The sequence below is a fragment of the Panicum hallii genome, chromosome 4 (genome assembly GCF_002211085.1).
Source record: "Panicum hallii strain FIL2 chromosome 4, PHallii_v3.1, whole genome shotgun sequence".
NCBI lineage: Eukaryota > Viridiplantae > Streptophyta > Magnoliopsida > Poales > Poaceae > Panicum > Panicum hallii.
Genome location: NC_038045.1, coordinates 48,384,034 through 48,401,540, shown reverse-complemented (window position 1 = coordinate 48,401,540; position 17,507 = coordinate 48,384,034). Strand labels below are relative to the sequence as shown.

At 46.2% G+C, this 17,507-nt stretch overlaps 2 protein-coding genes across 2 annotated transcripts; both read right to left on the bottom strand.

Annotated features, from left to right (window-relative positions):
- Positions 1–2,073: 2,073 nt before the first annotated feature.
- LOC112889126 (phosphoinositide phosphatase SAC2-like) lies at positions 2,074–10,665 on the bottom strand. Its single transcript, XM_025955614.1, has 16 exons — positions 10,173–10,665; positions 9,090–9,294; positions 8,831–8,996; positions 8,389–8,611; positions 7,932–8,008; positions 7,647–7,828; positions 7,480–7,577; positions 7,239–7,372; positions 7,026–7,154; positions 6,518–6,926; positions 5,297–5,418; positions 5,091–5,180; positions 4,413–4,607; positions 4,150–4,266; positions 3,348–3,423; positions 2,074–2,803 (listed from the first exon to the last, which is right to left on the bottom strand). Exons 1-16 carry the CDS (start codon positions 10,242–10,244, stop codon positions 2,717–2,719), a joined length of 2,382 nt encoding a protein of 793 aa, XP_025811399.1. The 5' UTR covers positions 10,245–10,665; the 3' UTR covers positions 2,074–2,716.
- A 5,352-nt stretch (positions 10,666–16,017) lies between these two features.
- On the bottom strand, positions 16,018–17,257 carry LOC112890799. The gene is made up of 2 exons (XM_025957661.1): positions 16,511–17,257; positions 16,018–16,305 (listed from the first exon to the last, which is right to left on the bottom strand). Exons 1-2 carry the CDS (start codon positions 16,898–16,900, stop codon positions 16,204–16,206), a joined length of 492 nt encoding a protein of 163 aa, XP_025813446.1. The 5' UTR covers positions 16,901–17,257; the 3' UTR covers positions 16,018–16,203.
- Positions 17,258–17,507: the final 250 nt, after the last annotated feature.

The following is a 17,507-nucleotide window of genomic DNA, read 5'->3' as shown; positions in this document are numbered from 1 at the left end:
TCTAGAATTCTAGAAGCCAAAATACCCTGTGGTACGGTGTTCCTGAAAAGAAATACCCAAGGGTGGACACACATCAATTAATAAGAAAAACTGGAATTCAAATCGACATCGAAATTTCTCTAAAAAAGAAAGATCGGCATCGAAAGCAAAATTTTATATTGTAAAACAACATTAGAAACCAAAGCAGAGAAGCGAAATGAACATTCGGCTCTAACTTCAAGATCACAAAATGACTATTTTCTTGATTCATGCTTGTGCTTCTCAGGTGCTTTTATCATGGACAATAACAAAACCTGAGCTATCATTGTAGGAGACAACAAAAGTTTCTATACTTGAAGCCGTATGCGTTGGAGATTCTCCTAGTTGTATTCTAGCAAAATAAAAATAAAACTGCCATTTTGCGTTGCGATTTTAATTCAGTCAAATTAGTAGTTTAATTCTGTCCAGCGAAAAAGAACATAAACAAACCCTATTTTTTTCATTTGTGCGCATCTATATCCTAACAAGGAGTAGTCGCGGATCTGAAGCGACCACGAATTCAACAGGAATGGCATCTAGACGCGTGTACTTTTGGTGGAATTTGATTCTTACGCGGAAAATTGGGGAATAGGAGGGCACTGCAGTCTGCAGGCAGCCAGGCAGCAATTCGTATTCGTTTTGTGCTTTGCTTCTGTTATTCTATTCACTTCTCAGCCAGCGGTTGGCATTTGTATAGGGTGTCAGTTTCAGTTGTAAGCATCAACGCCTGGCTTATAAAGACGAGTCACATAAAAGGTGCCATTGCAAAAACAAAAAAAAAACGAACATGTTTACAATTACCAGTAGAGTTTGAGCAACCTGCTGTAAGTTGTAACAATTTAAGCTGCCGCGTTTAAAATCTGCACGCTTTCAAACCTCATGCAATTTCTCTTCTTCCTCTGTTTTATACTCTTCAAAAATACTCCCTATAACGGTTTCAAATGCTAAACACCATAACTCTGAATAAAAGTTTATGTTTCTGCTTTATATTACACCATTATCACGGTAAATTTAAGATAATGATCTAGAGCGGATCAACGGGTCTTTCGACATGATCCACTTGATACGCGTGCCAATTCACCGAAACCGCATTTGGCACACAAGAAATGTAGAGCAGCTATCAGTTTGCTCGCGTGAGCAAAACCTCCTATTTGGCTCAATCATGACGAGTGATCTATCTAGGTGACACAAAAACTATCTAATCTAGCCCATCAACTACTGCTATAGTTGATTAAGCAGCACTCAACCCTGCTCCTAATCCTTATCCTTTCGCCGTGGTCCTATCACTGATGAATAAAAATTATAAGGGTGGGTGTGACGTCGCCAATTATACGAGTGACCCACCCAGATTACTCCACTGTTAGAATTTATATTTCTTTGACACGTCGCTTGCTAGCGCTAGCATGAGCGAATGACATCCACAAACCACCCGGATCTCTCTTCATTCCGTTGGGTAAAGGAGCTATTCCCTTTTCTAAAAAAAAATGGTTTTCTAGGACGGATCTCATTTCTAAAAAAAAAAACCCCCATCTAGGATGAGGTGAATGATTTCGCTTATCAACTTGTTACTCGTTCCGTCGTTCGAGGTAAAGAAAACATCAAGGAAACCAAACCGGCGAGATCATCCCGGATTCTCAATGGATTCAGCGTGCATCAGCTAGCTGGGAAGGTCGCTGCCTGGCTGATCTGGGGTCAGCCGGCGGCTGCCTTTCTGAAACCAGAGAGAGATTAGTAGACGGTAATGGGATGGTCCAAACCAGGTGGAGGCAGCGGTGTCTTGTGGCCTTGTCGATCACATGGCCGAGGGGGTTTGGAAAAACCGGCAGCCATCGACGTGGACCATGGCCCAACCGAGACTGACCACATCACCACAAGCACATGGTCGTGGTCTCTCGGGCAGCGTGTCTGAATTTGCTTGCTCGCCGGCCAGTACGGACGTGTCCCTTGTCTCTTGAGATGGTGGCTGGCCGGCACCTCAAACAAGCCATGCAAAAAGGTTAGTGTTGCAGGTAAAACATTTTTTGCGAGATTTGGCAGGTGTTACATACATAAATCTGCGACAACAAACAGTACAAGAGATGTCTATTGGGACAGGGGTTTGGTACAATGGGGATTACACAATGGTTGTCTTGTCTCTCCTGTTGCGACGGAAAATACATGTACATGGTGTTTCCAGAGGTCCCATCCAAAAAAAGGTTGAGGGAAAAATGGCGCCTTCAAGCCCACCTCAACTCTCATGGGAAGGGAAAAGGGAAATGGGGTGAACACTTGGGACATATATATTTACACGATGGAGATGGGGGGTGATGCCTGGACAATGGTACAGCTTCAAAAGAATAATATACTACTAACTACCTTCTTTCTTTCCTTTCAAGAAAAATAACAACAATGCCCTATCTACCCGCCTGGTGAGCAAGCTTCAACAAATGAACAGAATGGTACACTTCCCTACACAACTCTTTTTGATGGGGTGTCTCTGAGATTCTCAGCCCATCATATTAATACACCGCAAGGAGGATGCTTGTGGTTGATAAACAGTCTCAAGCACAATGGTATGCCTCATTGCGATCGTCTTTAAGAGGTATAAGAGGCTTTGGAATAAAGTCTGGGCAACCATCTTTTAGCCTCTCTTTTTTTTGCTTTTTGCAACTGCTACCATCACGTAGCTTGTATTTACATGATAAGCAATCTTGTGACATCAGTACCAAAATGCCTCTCCTTGATAAACCCACTGCACAAAATCCTTAGATAACCCATGAGCCTGGATCTTAGTAGTTTGAGCATCCTGAAAGATTCAAATGAAATGATTGATTTTATTTGTTGGGCAAATCACATATTAAGAAGGGTCACAAATTGTAGTCATCCAGTGATAGTCATACTCTTCAAAACAAAACTGTGTCTATTTCGGGAAAAAAAAAAGGTACAAGGGTTCTCAACCATGCTAGTAAGACCCAGTATGAAGAGTCAAGCTGATTTTAGCAACCTGTTAATGCTATGGAGACAAGTTCATAAGGTTATATATAAAAAAAATAGCATACCAGAAGGAAAGCAGAAGCTGGTAGTAGATACTTCAAGCTTATTCAGGAAATTAGGCCAAAAGAGATTTCTAAACCATAATTGCAGTAAAAACGAATGGGCATGAATGTCACAAAATATAACAGACAAAATGGCAGGTCAGAAAAGAAGTAAGAACCCAAATACAGTGGTTGTTTTTTGGCTTGTGTCCATAAAGTTAGGTCAAAAGGGTTTTGTAAACCACGATTAAAGCACGCAAGAAAAAGGACACGAAGTGAAGTGGTAGCAAAAGTAGGATTGTTGATTGCACCAACCGTTGTCCCGGAGCTTACATCACCAACAGCATTATCAGTTGAAATATTCACATCAGGAGTGCTTATGGCTTTTGATCTGTTTAAGCATAATGCACAACACACACAAAAAAAATGAGGTTAGAAATATTCACCTACATCTCAATTATAAATGTGCGATGTCAGCCTGCAGTTGCATGGACACATCACTAGAATGTGTGATTTCAGCCTGCAGTTCTCAACGTGGATAATGGTTCAAGTCTGTTACAGAAATAGCAGGATCATCTTCAAATAAACAGTTGAGGAGAGGGTTCAAGGTTCAACTCTCTAGTGATCCTTAGCTTGATTGATTTGGAAGCGTCGCATTGATTGCATGGTCAATGGTGCAATACCAATCGTTCAACAGGTTCTGCGACAGACCAAGGAACGTTGCAGTGATAAGTTCTGTAGTGCATGGAGTTTTCTAGTCATTTCAATCCTGCCTGTGTTAGGATGGGTAACCAGTGAATCCAGTGTGTCTGTGTCGGTGTGCAGTTGTGCAACTATTTAGTGTGGGTTTATGTGTGTTTTGGAGTGAGTTTAACTCTTTCCTTCTTAATGCAAATGATGCTCAGGTCTCCTGCATATTTGAGAAAAATCTTCAAATAAACCACTAACACAAGCTATGTGCAGAGTTTTTTTTCTGAAAAAAAGATGGCAAGGAATTAATAAAAAAATGTCAAACTTATGACTACTGGTTGCCAATTTCTGTGTATACCATGTGCAACAAAGAGAACTGAAGGATTAAAGATACAAGATAGTCCAAAGAGAGAAGCACTGTATGAACCTATCGTTGTCTGAAGCTGAAAGCCAGTCAAGATCCAGGAAATTCGAATCACCAGAACCATTGCAATAGTCCAGTTCACAGCTTATATGCTTAACGTGAGACGCTGATGAAGTATACCTGCAGGATTTTCAAGAGAAATCGGGAATCAATAACTTGTGCTAGTGTCAGATACTGATTTTTCAAACATATACTTTAAGATAATCACTCTGCTTCTAACAGAACAAAGAGCGTGAAGTTTCAGAATACAGAAAACACAAACCAACCTTAACTTCGACACTGAATTGTCAGAGGTTGAAGACATTCCGTGCATGGAATCAGAACTCCAGTTTGGATATTGCTCTTCTTTTTTTGAACTGGTAAATGCTGAGTTTAACATTCCATTTGGTCCTTTGCTGGATATTGGTGGTTTGCTGTTATTAAGAATGCTGCCATCTGACCTTGCCCTCTTCATCAATTTACTGAAAAATATGTATATCTCAGATAAGTGATAAGATGGATTGGTGTTGATTTGCAAAAATATGTAAGAATAAAATCTGGATACCTAATTCTTAAAATGAAGTGATCAGGAAACACTACAAAACTTTGCTACCTAAGAGGAAAGTAAAAGACATAAATAACTCAATGGTCCTTGCTGCCGCTATGAAGAAGGTAAAGAGGTGAATGACAGCATGACATAACTTTCTCCACCTGAACTTTCAAAGCACTGGTTAAAAACCAGTTGCCAATTGTTGGTTCCAGTATCACTTATTTTGTGTGAATTCAATGTGTTATCAACAGAGGAAAGATAATAAATATAGATAATTCATAGTTAGGTCACCTCTTGTTATTATTCTTTTATTGCTTCAATTCATAGAGAAGGGTATATTATTTTTAAGAGCTTGTTGTCATGCCTCCATACTTAACCATGTAAGTTCAAACATAGCCATATATTGCTAACTTACCTAGTATCGTCATCAAGTACATGCTCATCACCAGATTCTGGCTCCCAAAGTGCAGGTTTTCCCACCTGGGGTTCGAAGTACCCTAAAAATCTGTAAATTTATTAAGGGGAAAAAACAAGTAACTTAGTCCATATTCATAGTATTTCCCAACTGAAACTTCAAAAGATACAAGATCACTGCTGAACAATGATCTTAATCAAACATACAAGTTTATCGCTGCCTGTTTGTATGCATCCATATAGGCATTGCTGTAGTATCGTTGTAGTGTCCTAAAGAACTCTTGAGATTGAATAGCAAACTTCAAGTGCCCTCTCTTTGCAGAGAATATCTACACATCACAAGCTCATCAGAGAAGCGCGCAAGAACAATAGCATGAAAAGAATGCCATGGAGAATATTTGACTTGCCAAAATGCCAATAAATAATTGGATTAACTAGCCACCAGTCACGTTATCGGTATAAATGAATGGAGAACTCAGCAGTTAAATAAAATTTTAGTTTGATTGATCATCTTAATGTAAGGTTACAGTTAAGTTATGTTTCACTTCTGATTTGTGTTTCATGGTCCACTCTGCACAGTAGTTACTAGTTAGACATTATTAAGCTCCCTGGGACAGCAAGTAATGTAGAATCCGTATAACAGGAACGTGTTAGTTTCATTTTCTCTTCATAATTGAAGTGGAAACTGACCGTGCTACTTCAGTCCACTATTACCATTGCGAGCAACGAAACATATGCTAATGAGCCTATATGAAATACATATTGGACCTTTATAGGGCCATTAATCAGCATAACTCGATTGAAGATAGACTTCTTTTTTTTCTCATATCATTGACTGCAGTTCCATGCCCAATTTAAGCAGCATTTTTCAAGTGCCAAATACTCCCTCCAATCCCAAATATAAGTCCATCTAGATTTTACCTAAGTCAAACTTTTTTTAGCTTTGACCACCAATAACTAAAAAGTTATTCATAGCATGAGGTTGATGTTCCTGCATTCATCATGGTACATACTTTCATACTATATAACTCTTTATATTTAAAATAGCAAATAATTATAGATATTATTGGTGAAAGTGCAATGTTGGAGATGGTGTCGATTTCCTGATTACATTTCGGATCAGATGGAGTAGTTATCAAATTTTACATTGATAACTCCAATCAGCTTCATTGTTTTTATGCCACTCAGCCTGACATAATCAGTTCGATTTGACATGTAAATACTTAATATAGACCAGATGCAAAGCTCATTGAGCAAACTTGGACGGATCCTGAAATATTGTAATAGCATATGCCACTATGCCAGTATACTTACTCCTTATTTCAACAACCAAGCATACTGTGGAAGGAATAAAGAACCTAAGGTTTTCTGACAGATTGAAACAAAAGGTAGATTGAAGAATTGAAATAGCAAGATTTAATGGGGTACCTTATTGTGAGCAGCCGAACCACCATACTGTAAAGCAAGTGTATCACCCATCCGTTCATAAAAATGCATCAAATGTCGAGACAAAGGGGCGTCTATATGAACTTCTGGAGATTCTAAAGAGCCAAGTGCATGTAACTGGTGTCCTAGAGCAGCTAACCCGTAGGCATATTGAGCAACATTTGTGCGGTCTAAACAATCTATGCAGTTTGTACGTAAGACACCCTTTTGAAATTTTGGAGGCTTTATTTGGGTAGATCCATTGACCTCAGAATTATCTTCTGCAATTCCATTGCCAGGATCAGAACTGCCACAAGTATCGTCTTGGGAGATGTCATCAAGATCATCGACATAGTCTGCAGTGCCATGATTGTTGTTGTCATCACACACGTGAGGACCAAAACCATTCTTCCTATAAAGCATGAAACAAAAATTAAGGAAGCATCAAGCCAAGTAGGAATTCTAACTAAAAAGCAAAGAAAACCAGTATAATAAATAACAAAGAACTTACAATGTAAGCCTTAAATTAAGGAAACTCTCTGTTCTTCGATCTGGAGAAACTTGATAATAAAAGAACTCTGTCAAGTTCAGAGCTTCAAATGCCACTTTCAGAAGCACTTGAAGGGCATTTGTACTTTTGCTGAAATACAATTTTGCTTCAGTATGTACACCAAATGCATCAAACAGAGCATAAGTGTGACATGCATAACAAAAGAATTAATACCTTTGAGAGTTTTTATGAAGATCCCAATGTAAAAATCTCAAATGATCTTCCCCTGGCAGACCACTATTTATAATCTTTATTGCTCTGTCAAATTCCCGACGGAGTATAATTTCACGTGGTCTCTTCTCACGTGTCTTCCAAAAAATAACAACAGGAAATAAATTACAAGTGTGTGACTATTAAGTCTGACTTATATGCAAAAGATCCATCAGAACTGGCAGTATTATAACAGTGTGCTCACCTTAATTAAGTTTAAGATGATGATAGGATTTCCATATCTCTTCCTAAGATTTTCAAAATGAAGTCTGGTAGCCTCATAATTCTTGTCCTTTTCATGCACTGCATGGGGGAAAAAGATCAACTGATTGAACATTATTTTACACATAAAATAAAGGTTTCAATGCTTACATATGATATCAGGCTTAAGATTCAGCTTTGATGTCTCCTGGGACCAGAACAGTGGAATTGAACCCCTATTCTGCACAACAGAGCTTATTTGCCTTGGTCCAGGCAAGTCTTCATAAACGATTTGCTCAGTCTCAACATCATTCGCTACTCTGCCCTCATCATTCACGCCCCTCTTTAGATACCTATAAGATGGCACCAAAAAAGAAAAAAGCAGATGAATCCCAACAAGACCAATAATTGATAGAAAAAAGAGTATATATTACTAAGAGTTTGGTAAGTGTGAACCTGGTGCCAGCATAATGCCGCGAGCGTCTAGCAATGAGCGTCAACATAATATCCTTCCCACATATTGCAAGTTTATCCTTGATGTAAATGAAACAAGAACATTATTCTAAATGATTGTGTTCATAAACAGAATTAATTAATACATTAATATTTAATGGTCTATTGTTTTTATAATTTTTCCATCACGATTTTACAAATTATAGACTGAAAACACAACTATTCCTCCGACAAAAAGAAAAGGAAAAATAGGATTCTTACTTGTCTAGTACAAGCAAATAAAAAATATAAATTTAGCTCGGTAAAGAGAGCAGGTGAAGATAATAAACATGGAGAAAAGAAAAGAAAGGAGTAGGAACATAGGATATTGGATACATCTTGTTGGATGCAATCTATCATATTTCATGAATCCTATTAAATGACATATAACAGGATAAAAAGATATAAGTTTCATAGGTACCTGCTTAAAAAAACCATAGACTAATGCAACAGTCCAGAGTGTAGTGTTCAGAATGTTACGTATCCCTCGAGTTAGGAACTCATTCCATACAAACATTGTGTCATATAGTTCCCACCCTTCTTGTGGATCACTAATGTTCTTCTGGAGGCTTCTCATTATATGATATGAGTGGCTAAAAAAGAAGTCTTTTCTAAGATCAATTGTCTGCAAGAGCTTCTTGTACCTGCATGATTTGAGGTTGGCTTATGATGAACATACAGTGCAACTATTTCGGCATACCATGTAACTATGCTATGCTCCTGAATCTTTCATTTTTAAGAAAAAAGAAACAAATATCTTATTAAACAGTTAGAAAATGTCCAATCTAATTATCAGTATATGATAATATGAAGGATAGGATGTCAACAATGTAATGGGAACATGGGATGCAGTCATGCAGCACCTGTTCTCATCCTTGGAATTAGTTAACTTTGGCCTCGTCTTAGAATTTGATAACTCAATCATTGCAGTCTTGGTAACTTGGTATACCGGATGGCCAAATATGTCCCCGATCTTTCTCTGCTCAGTAATAATTAACATGTAATAGGGCCCGAGGAACTTAATGAAACCTGCAAAGAAAATACATTGTTGATGTGTATTTGCAAGGAAAAAGTTGCCAACTTTGAAACAAATTATGATCAGAGAAAGATGGGATAGTTTACCGATGATTCCAAAACAGTTGGTGACAAATTTAACTCCACCAGTTGATCTATGGTCTTCATCTAGAAGTCTTAGCAGATCAAGATAGTCACTCTGTGAGTGCACGGTGGAATCCTCTTCTACATTGAGCTCTGATGGTTCCATTCTATCAATCGTGAGTAATCTCCATAATGTCTTGTCAGTGTTAGTTCCAAGAATATAAAATTTCTGCAAAAATGAAAATCCATTATTTAATTATGATGAAAATTTTGGGTTGGTGCGGGAGGCCATGGAGTGAGACATGGCAGCGAGCTCAAGGTAGCAGGCCTCCAGCAACACTAAGCAAGGCATGGAAACAGTACGGTTCCACCTTTGCCCAAGAGTTTGGAAACACATTTTTCTACGAAGACCTCAGTGTAACAGAGTGCATCCTGATTGAGAACTTCATCAATTACTAGCGAAACCAAGAAATATGCCACACACAAAAAAAAATCAATCAAACACCTTGCAACCAATCATTCAAACAGTAGGGGCATGAACCACAGGCTAAAAATTGGACTCAGAAAAAGGAAAATTCAATGATTCTGCATCCTAGTTATAACTGATAACTGCAAGGAACACGCAAAGGTCCCTTTTTTAACCAAAATTCCAATAAATGAACGTTAACAGCACTGCACCACGCATAGCTGCTCTCTTTCCTAACAAAAAAAAAAACTTGAGAACTGCATCACAGTTAACAAAAGAAGGCAGAATTCCCGTATCTCCCACATAGAACGGAACAATATAAGCAGCTAAGAGCTCCTGAAAATCAAGTGCGACAATAGCATGATCCAGGCGCCATAAATGAACAAGGATCATCATAATTCCTAATCGTGGTGTTGCATGGCATGCTCCAGGCATGCAGCGTCGCAGAGCCCAGGTCTTGTCCCGAGCTAAAGCGACGCGAGAAGCTCGACCGCATCGTTAGCTGTACAACCTTTGCGGAATCACAAAGCACCAGCAGGAGCTGCGCCGTGAATAACATAAACCCACCACCCAGCGACAAGAACAGCAGCAACACCCGCACGACGTGGCGGCGCATTGTGATCCGGGGGCGAGGAGCTCACCGACTCGGCCTCATAGAGCTCGAAGCTCCGGAGGCAGCCGTCCGCCTCCGCGCCCGCCGCCGCCGCCGCCATGGCCGGCCGAATCCCCCGGCGCGGGCCGGCTCAATCTCGCATCCGCCGCCGCGGCAGATCACAGCCCCGCAGCCGCCCGCCGGAACCCTAAATCCGCGCCGCCAGGCTGCTTGAGGTAGAGCATTCCCCGCGCGGACCACGGCCGCGGCGCCCGCGAATCCGAGCACGGGCCGGCGGCCCCCCGAGGCTCGCGGCGAGCGGTCGCGAATCCGGACCCGGGATTCGGGGGAGCTCCGCGCCGATCGCGAGCGGCGGAAATGGGGAAATTTCTGGGGGAGGAGGCGAGGCCGTGAATGATGAGGAGATTGGTCGATTTCGCTTTCTTTTTTTTTCCTCCGGGGTCCCTGCGAAATCCGTGAGGCGTGGAGGATGCCCTGGAGGAGGAGGAGGTCAGGAGGGAGGGGGAGGAGGGCGAGCTGGCCTCAGTGAGAGGGAATATATTGGGATCTGTTTTGTTTATTTTTAGTGATTTTTATTTGCGTTTGTGTTCTTGGAGGTATTTCTGTCTGTTTTCTGTTTGAATTTCCACTTGTACGGTGCTACTGCGCCACCACTGTCTTGCTCGGCATTTTCCTCCTAGGAATTTTTCTCCCTTTTTTTCTTGTACTCGTGCGTGATGAAGAGCTCCAAAATGATGGGAAATGGGTGATGCGGCAATTGATCATTATAGCAATCATCCTCTAAAATTGACAGGGTATATGTACCCTCTTCCTGCGTTTATAACTTCGCGGCATTTCGACTTGCTTTTTCTAAGTATGTTATATTCCTCAAACACGATTATTTTAGGTTAAACTAATTCCTTTTGGCACAGCAGCGATGGTTCGATAAAAAAAAAGGTACCGTAATTAGTTGTCACTACACATTCCGCAGTCTCCTTAAGAAACAGAAAAAATAATGCTGCTTCTCTGAGCTCAGCTCCATGCATGATTAGCTCCCGGTGCTGGTGGTGCCGAGCATATTCTAGAATCCAGGTGGGCGTTCGGTGGCGGAAAACCTGCCTGGTAACGCTGCAACTGCCTCCCCTCCGCGCCGCGCGACACGCACGACGGCGCCGGCGACACCCGCCGGCGCCGGCGGTCCCGGCTCCGGCGATCTGCCAAGTTCCTTTCTCCGAGCCGTGAAGCCACGCGCAAGACGGAACGTGCAGGGTAGGCCAATGACCGGATATGTCCGCCGGTAGCGCTTGTTTGTACGCCACGGCGCCTGGCGGCGTGCGTAGACTTGGCGCTCGAGGCCGCGGCGCACGGGCAAAGCCAGCCAGCGAGCACGCGCCGGCCGCCGGCGACCGGTCCGCGCGCCGCGGCTTCGGACGGTGCGGGAGGAGACGGTTGGGGTCCGAGCCTCCGAGGCGATTTCTGCTGGTGGTGCCGAGGGGATGGGCGCGATCTCGAGGAAAAGGCGCGGGGGGATGCGTTCCCCGGCCTCCCCTCGTCGGCACGCGGCGTGCGCGCGAAACGCGACGGGAGGGTCGGTTTGCTCAGCTCGGGAAGCGCGCGGCAGGTGGTGCCATGGCGCGAGTTGACCGCGAGAGGACAGAGGAGGCGGGGGCGGGCGAGCAGGCAACGTGGAGCGGCGGGACTGGCGGCCCGGGCAGGCCCCGCCCGGCACCTCAATGATTGGGGGACAGGGGCGGAAAAGGGGTAGGGATCTGCCGCCTCCCGATGCGCGCCGCGCCACGCCACCCCCGCGCGCTCTTCTCGGGTCTCGGCAACGGCAGCCTCATCTTTCAGCCAGCGCCTGGCGCCCGGCGCCAAGGTCAGCGACGTGGTCTTTCGAAGCCTTCCTGCCGTCGCTGGCCGGCGTCGCCGCCACGTCCACGCCAAGAACTGGCACGGATTACTCGGACGGAAAGGCCCTCGATCGCCTGCTACACTTTCGTCTGCTCTTTTCAGACTCCGATCACTACTGCTACTAGCATGTGGGGTCAAAGGGTTGAAGTCTTGGAGAGAGCACTAGCATGGGGGGTTGTCGCATGTGCATTGATGCGGCGGCGGCGGATCGGCGTCCGTGTATACGCATCGTGGAGTTGCCTACCAAGCGTACCAACAGCTGTGCCAGTGTGACGACGCACTGTTCAACAACGACGGGTGTTCCTTTTTTTAAAGAAGATGGCAGGATAATTGTCGGTCCATGTATTGATAAAGGAGGAGTAAGATTTTTGTATTTTAACTATACCGAAGCGAGTAGGATAGTGACCAAGTTCGAACAGTAGCATAACTACTAGAAGACCGAACAGTGAAAAAATAACACACGGCTTTGCAAAAGCATTTATAATAAGGAAAAAAATGGGGGGGAGACGTATGCATGAACCCACAAATTTGTTAAATCCTCCCCGGATATCGCACGATGGCCGTGATTTTTGGGTACCTTCTACTGACAGCAACGGGACGACATGGGAGCCATACCGAAGTGCCGCCCGTCGCCGCGACTCGCGAGAGCAGGAGCCCCGGCCGTGGACAGCGCGCGGATAGGCTCGCGCCGCCGCCGCGCGTGCGCGTGCAGAGACCGTGGCGCGAGGGCACCCCGGCCGGCGGCGTCGAGCGGACGAGCGGTCGAGGCCTCACCTCCCTCGGGCGGAGGCAACCGCGGCCGTCCATTCCCCCGAGACCGAGCGAGAGGGGTGCGCTGGATTCGGCCGGCGGGCCATGGACGGACCGGGCGAGCGCACACGAGCACATCGTGACATAAATGGGGGGGCGCGCCTAATTATTCATGTGACTTCAATTTCCCGCGACTCGCGAAAGCGAGGCCGGGCGTTTAATAAAAGTTTTTTTAAAAAAAACACGCAGGCTGCAGCTAGCTAGCGTCCGTCGGATCGTGATCGGCGTCCGATCGAGCGCCTGCGACGCGGTTGCATCATCATGCGCGTGATCCTCGTAGTAGAAAAAGCGACAGGCTTTCATCCGGGAAAGGGAACGCTCGCGGCCCCGTGGTGATCTCGAGGAACAAAAGTAACAGCAGCGAGTCTCTCTCTCTCTCTCTCTCTCTCTCTCTCTCTCTCTCTCTCTCGCACTGCGCCAGTTCAGCAACGCCACGATCACATACTGGGATGCGACTTCCTTGTTTTCAACGCTCGAGGAAACGGTGGATGTGTGCGATGTCGCTTGTTGCAAGTTTTTTGCAAACTATTGCTCTTCGTTGTCTCGAGTACAACTGCATGTTTATCTCAACTTCTAAGGTTTTTCTTACACGGCCTAGTTTCGAATAATTGAGATCAGGACATCCTCTATCAATACTTTTTTTACGGGGCATACAGGAGGACAAGATGTCACAGAAGGAGCTCAGCACCAGAGGCAGACCTAGGGCATAGTATTAGAGGAGATCATCTACCCCACCCTTTTCTTCTCCTAGCTCCTTTTGTTAGCAATGTTGCTAGTGAGCGCTAAGAGCCAGAGGAGGTAGGGATCGAACTAGGCCAGTAGGATGCCATCTCAACAAGAACGCGTGTCGTCCGACCGAACATCATCAGTATTTCCAGCCTACTCCCTCCGTCTTAAAAAATAAATCATCCTATAAATTTTAGAATAAATTAATAAAAAAAGTAAAATGATTATGTTTGCCCCTATTTAATACCTATATTTAACACTAATTGATTTTTCATGCACATGCACTTTCTAAATAGAGTAAGATAACTTTATTTTTAGGCAAATTTTGGATCTAAAATGACTTATTTTTTTGGAACGAAGCAGGGAGGGAGCACAATGATTGAAACAAATAACCATGTATAAGAACCTTGAGGGTGAGGCAGAGGGCAGACAATTATATATACTTGGCTTCCTCTAATTGCTGCTTCTATTGATCACACTCTTGCCTATCTAGAACGATTCTACGACTACTCTAAATGCTGACATCCCTCTTCTTCTCTCTTCCGGTCGTCTTCCTCCTCCTTTATTTCCTTTCTCTCTCCTCTCTCCTTGTCCATCCATCATCCCTTTCTTCTCCCTCTATATAGCTCTAGCGGTAGGGGGGCTTGAGCCCCCTTGTTCACGTGCTATATTCGTCCCTTCCTACTGCAATCGAGCTTAAGAGAGAGTTGTAGGGAAGGCTAGCATTGGTGATAAGAGTATAAGATCGCCGAAGGGCAAGCTTTGAGGCAGTGTGTAGAGCTTAAATGTAAAGTAGGATAGAAACTGATTGTACTTTTATATCAGGTTTAGAGCTAGCTAGGTAGTAAACCAAGAGAGCGAGACTGCAATTAAGCACATGATCCAATAATCACATCGTAACGCTTAGCTCTAATGTTTGAAGGCTAAAGAAAATACTAACACAGACCGCCGTTACATTGAGATCCAATAGTGAGCGACTCTTTGACCGAATAAAACCTCTGCCCACAAGTTGGTTGATCGTATACCATTGTCTTTTTATTTTTGCTGAACTGAGTGGTTCGCAAAATTTGAAATACTACCACGCCTTAAAACATGGCTACACACATATTTTCTAGACGATGGAAGTGAAGGTTCCGTACACAAGGAAACCATGCTTTTGATTAAGGGTGGTAACGGATCATGATCCTAGTACTCTCTTTAGAATCCAACTTGTCTCTTGTATACTTTTAGCTTAAAATTATATAAGATTAGAGCCCTATTCTTTTAGATTATCTAGACTAAAATTTGAAATCCTTTACCACTCCTACTTTGATCCGGTGCTATCCACACTATTATTTTTTTAATTACACAGTACAACTTAGACACTCACAACGCACGCACACTCATCCCTATGAACACACGTACGCAAACCCTACCCATATGAGTATCTTCGAAGACTGAGCCGGCAAATCCTCGAGATTGACGAAGTCACCGCAGACGTCTCGTTGTCGACGCGAATTTCGCATACCACTGAAAGCACAAAGCTGTTAAATTCTAGAAAATTCGTTCCTACGGAAGGTAGTACTCGAACCCAGAACCTGGTATGCTACGGAGGCTCCTGTAACCACAACAGACCCTTTTGCTATCCACACTATTGCTTGCAGTTGCAAGTTTGCAAATTTTCAGAACTAGCAGAAGGGCACGGCACTGGAAAAGCTTTTGGTCCGTGCGAATAAATGAAAGGTGGATTATATTGATTCCGATGAAGTGTTGAAGCACGACGGAGGTACCAGACGAGGCGTGGAGCATGCATGGTTGAAGCGTCGTGTACTACCAGCATGGAATGGGATTCCTCGGACTTCGAAATTTGCTGCGCGGCCCATCGAGATGACCCACGCAAGAACAAGACGGAACGGAACCACCAGGGAATCAAAGCAAGATACGTGCCCGCAAGCCGCAGCCTCCTTTCCAAATTGAAACCCCCGTCTGCTTGCTCACTTCCTCAATTCCGGCAAAGAACGAGAGGGGTTGGTGGCCCTGGGCCCTGGCCTACTCGCGCTGCATGCGCCTGCCGACCGGCGCGAGGGACGCCGCCGTTGCTGTCGTCGCCGGTGGTTAGCCGGCACGCCACGTACGCCCGGCACCCGGCCTCGGTTAGTGGGGCCGCCTGATGACGCTGCTGACGTCTCGAGACCCTGGTGCCCTACGTGGCGTGGCCACCTGTCACCTGCCGGCTGGCAAGGCGCGGCCGTGGCCACGCACGCACGCACGGGCACGGCGGCAGCGCCGGCGTCCGGCGGGCCCGCGAAGATACCGGGGGCCGCGGCGGATAGAAAAGAATCAACCTGCCGCTCCGGCTCAAGCTCAACGCGTGGACGCTGGTGAATGGTCATCGAGCACTACTACCAGCTACCAGTATAAAAAGAGAGGGGGTATAGGGGGAACGTTCGAGAGCGTTGCGCCGTGGCGTGGCGTCGGACGCCGCGTCGCGTCCGGGGCGGGCAGATGCGCCGCCCATGTTACAGCTTGCGACGACTGCTCCGAGCGAGCTGCTCATCGGCCATGCCGCCATGGCATGGACTCGTGACGAGCTGAGCAGCACTCGCTTGCTTACAGTTACAATCTCAGTAGCCTCTTGTTTTAATACCCTTTTCCTACGTCCCATGGTTCATGGGGGCAACACCGTCTGCTGCGGGCTCGTCATCGGGACGACGCGCCTCGCTCTCTCCGTCCTCCTTCCTTGGCGTTCCGCCTTTCTGCAAACATAAAAACAGATAAGAGGGGATAAACCTAGTTTACGGCCCGTGGCGAAACCAGGCCTGTAGGCCGAGTTCAGGCCGCAGCATTTCACGGCCCAGCACGCAGTTCACGGCATTCCGCGCGAGCGGGCCAGGCCAGCGAGGTGCGCGTTGGGCCGCGCTCTCAGCACCACGGCCCGGGTTACTTTGACGGCGTACGTACCGTGTCGTCGGCGGCGAGGCCCTGGCTGTCCGTGACGAGGAGGATGTACTTGAACGCCTCGGTGTCGCAGGGGATGGTGAGGGCGCCGCCGTGGTAGTGGAACTCGAACTCCTCCTCCGCCTTCTCCAGCAGCCGCCGGAACGCCGGCGCGCCCAGGTACGCCGTCGGCACCACGAACCGCCGCCGCTCCGCGCCCACGTCGCCCCCGCGCTCCTCCACGACCGCCACCCGCAGCAGCAGGCGCCGCCGTTCCGCCGCGCAATCTGGCGCCGCCGGCAGCAGCGGAAGGCTATCCATCCCTGTCTTGATCGGCAGGTGCGGCGGCGGGGACGGCGTCACTGCTCCGCTGATCTGTAGAGGCGTTGGGACCGGCTTCGTCGCCACATCCATCGCCACCGCCGCGCCTGGAGGAGGGCTGCCAGCGGTGGAGCATCTGTCTGAACCAGACGACCCGAGCGACACCGGAGGAGGAGGAGGCCTTCTCGTCTCCGTCGGCGCGGCTGCTACACCCGTCCCCCATCGGCGGCGATCGAAGATGGCTACCTATCTATCTAGTAGCTCGATCCGCGGCTCGCGAGACGTCGACGATTCCCGTTCGGCGCGGACAAGCAGCAGGGAGAGTGTTGATGGTGCGATGAAGCGCGCGCCGCGCGCGCACCATCCGGAGCGCAGGCCACGATTCCAAGCCTGGCGGGATGAGGTGACGAACCGGCCGCGTTTGACGTCGGCTCCCTCCCCCGTGCGGAAAGGAGGTGCCAGCCACGTGCATTTCGGTTGTGTGTACGCACTGACCATGGGCCATGGCACGCCAGTGGCGCCACGGCGTGGAAGAGCGACGCGCGGAAACTCGAGCGGGTGCTCGAGCACGCACGAATCTTGCTACATGGCGTTGCACTAGGATCAACAGCCAGACAAGCAAGCTTGGTTAGAGAAAACAATCCCAGCCGAGGACCCCTCTCGAACGCTTTTCGTCTTTTCGCGCCATGTTGGGCAGAGC

Bases quoted from the DNA above. Each gene is read 5' to 3' on its own strand.
- LOC112889126 (XM_025955614.1), bottom strand. From the start codon at position 10,244: ATGGCGGCGGCGGCGGCGGGCGCGGAGGCGGACGGCTGCCTCCGGAGC. The intron at 8,997-9,089 runs GTAAACTATCCC...TTTTCTTTGCAG, and splicing joins CAACTGTTTTGGAATCATCG to GTTTCATTAAGTTCCTCGGG. The intron at 4,267-4,412 runs GTTGGTTTGTGT...AAAATCCTGCAG, and splicing joins AATTCAGTGTCGAAGTTAAG to GTATACTTCATCAGCGTCTC.
- LOC112890799 (XM_025957661.1), bottom strand. From the start codon at position 16,900: ATGGATGTGGCGACGAAGCCGGTCCCAACGCCTCTACAGATCAGCGGA. The intron at 16,306-16,510 runs GTACGTACGCCG...TTATGTTTGCAG, and splicing joins GCCTCGCCGCCGACGACACG to AAAGGCGGAACGCCAAGGAA.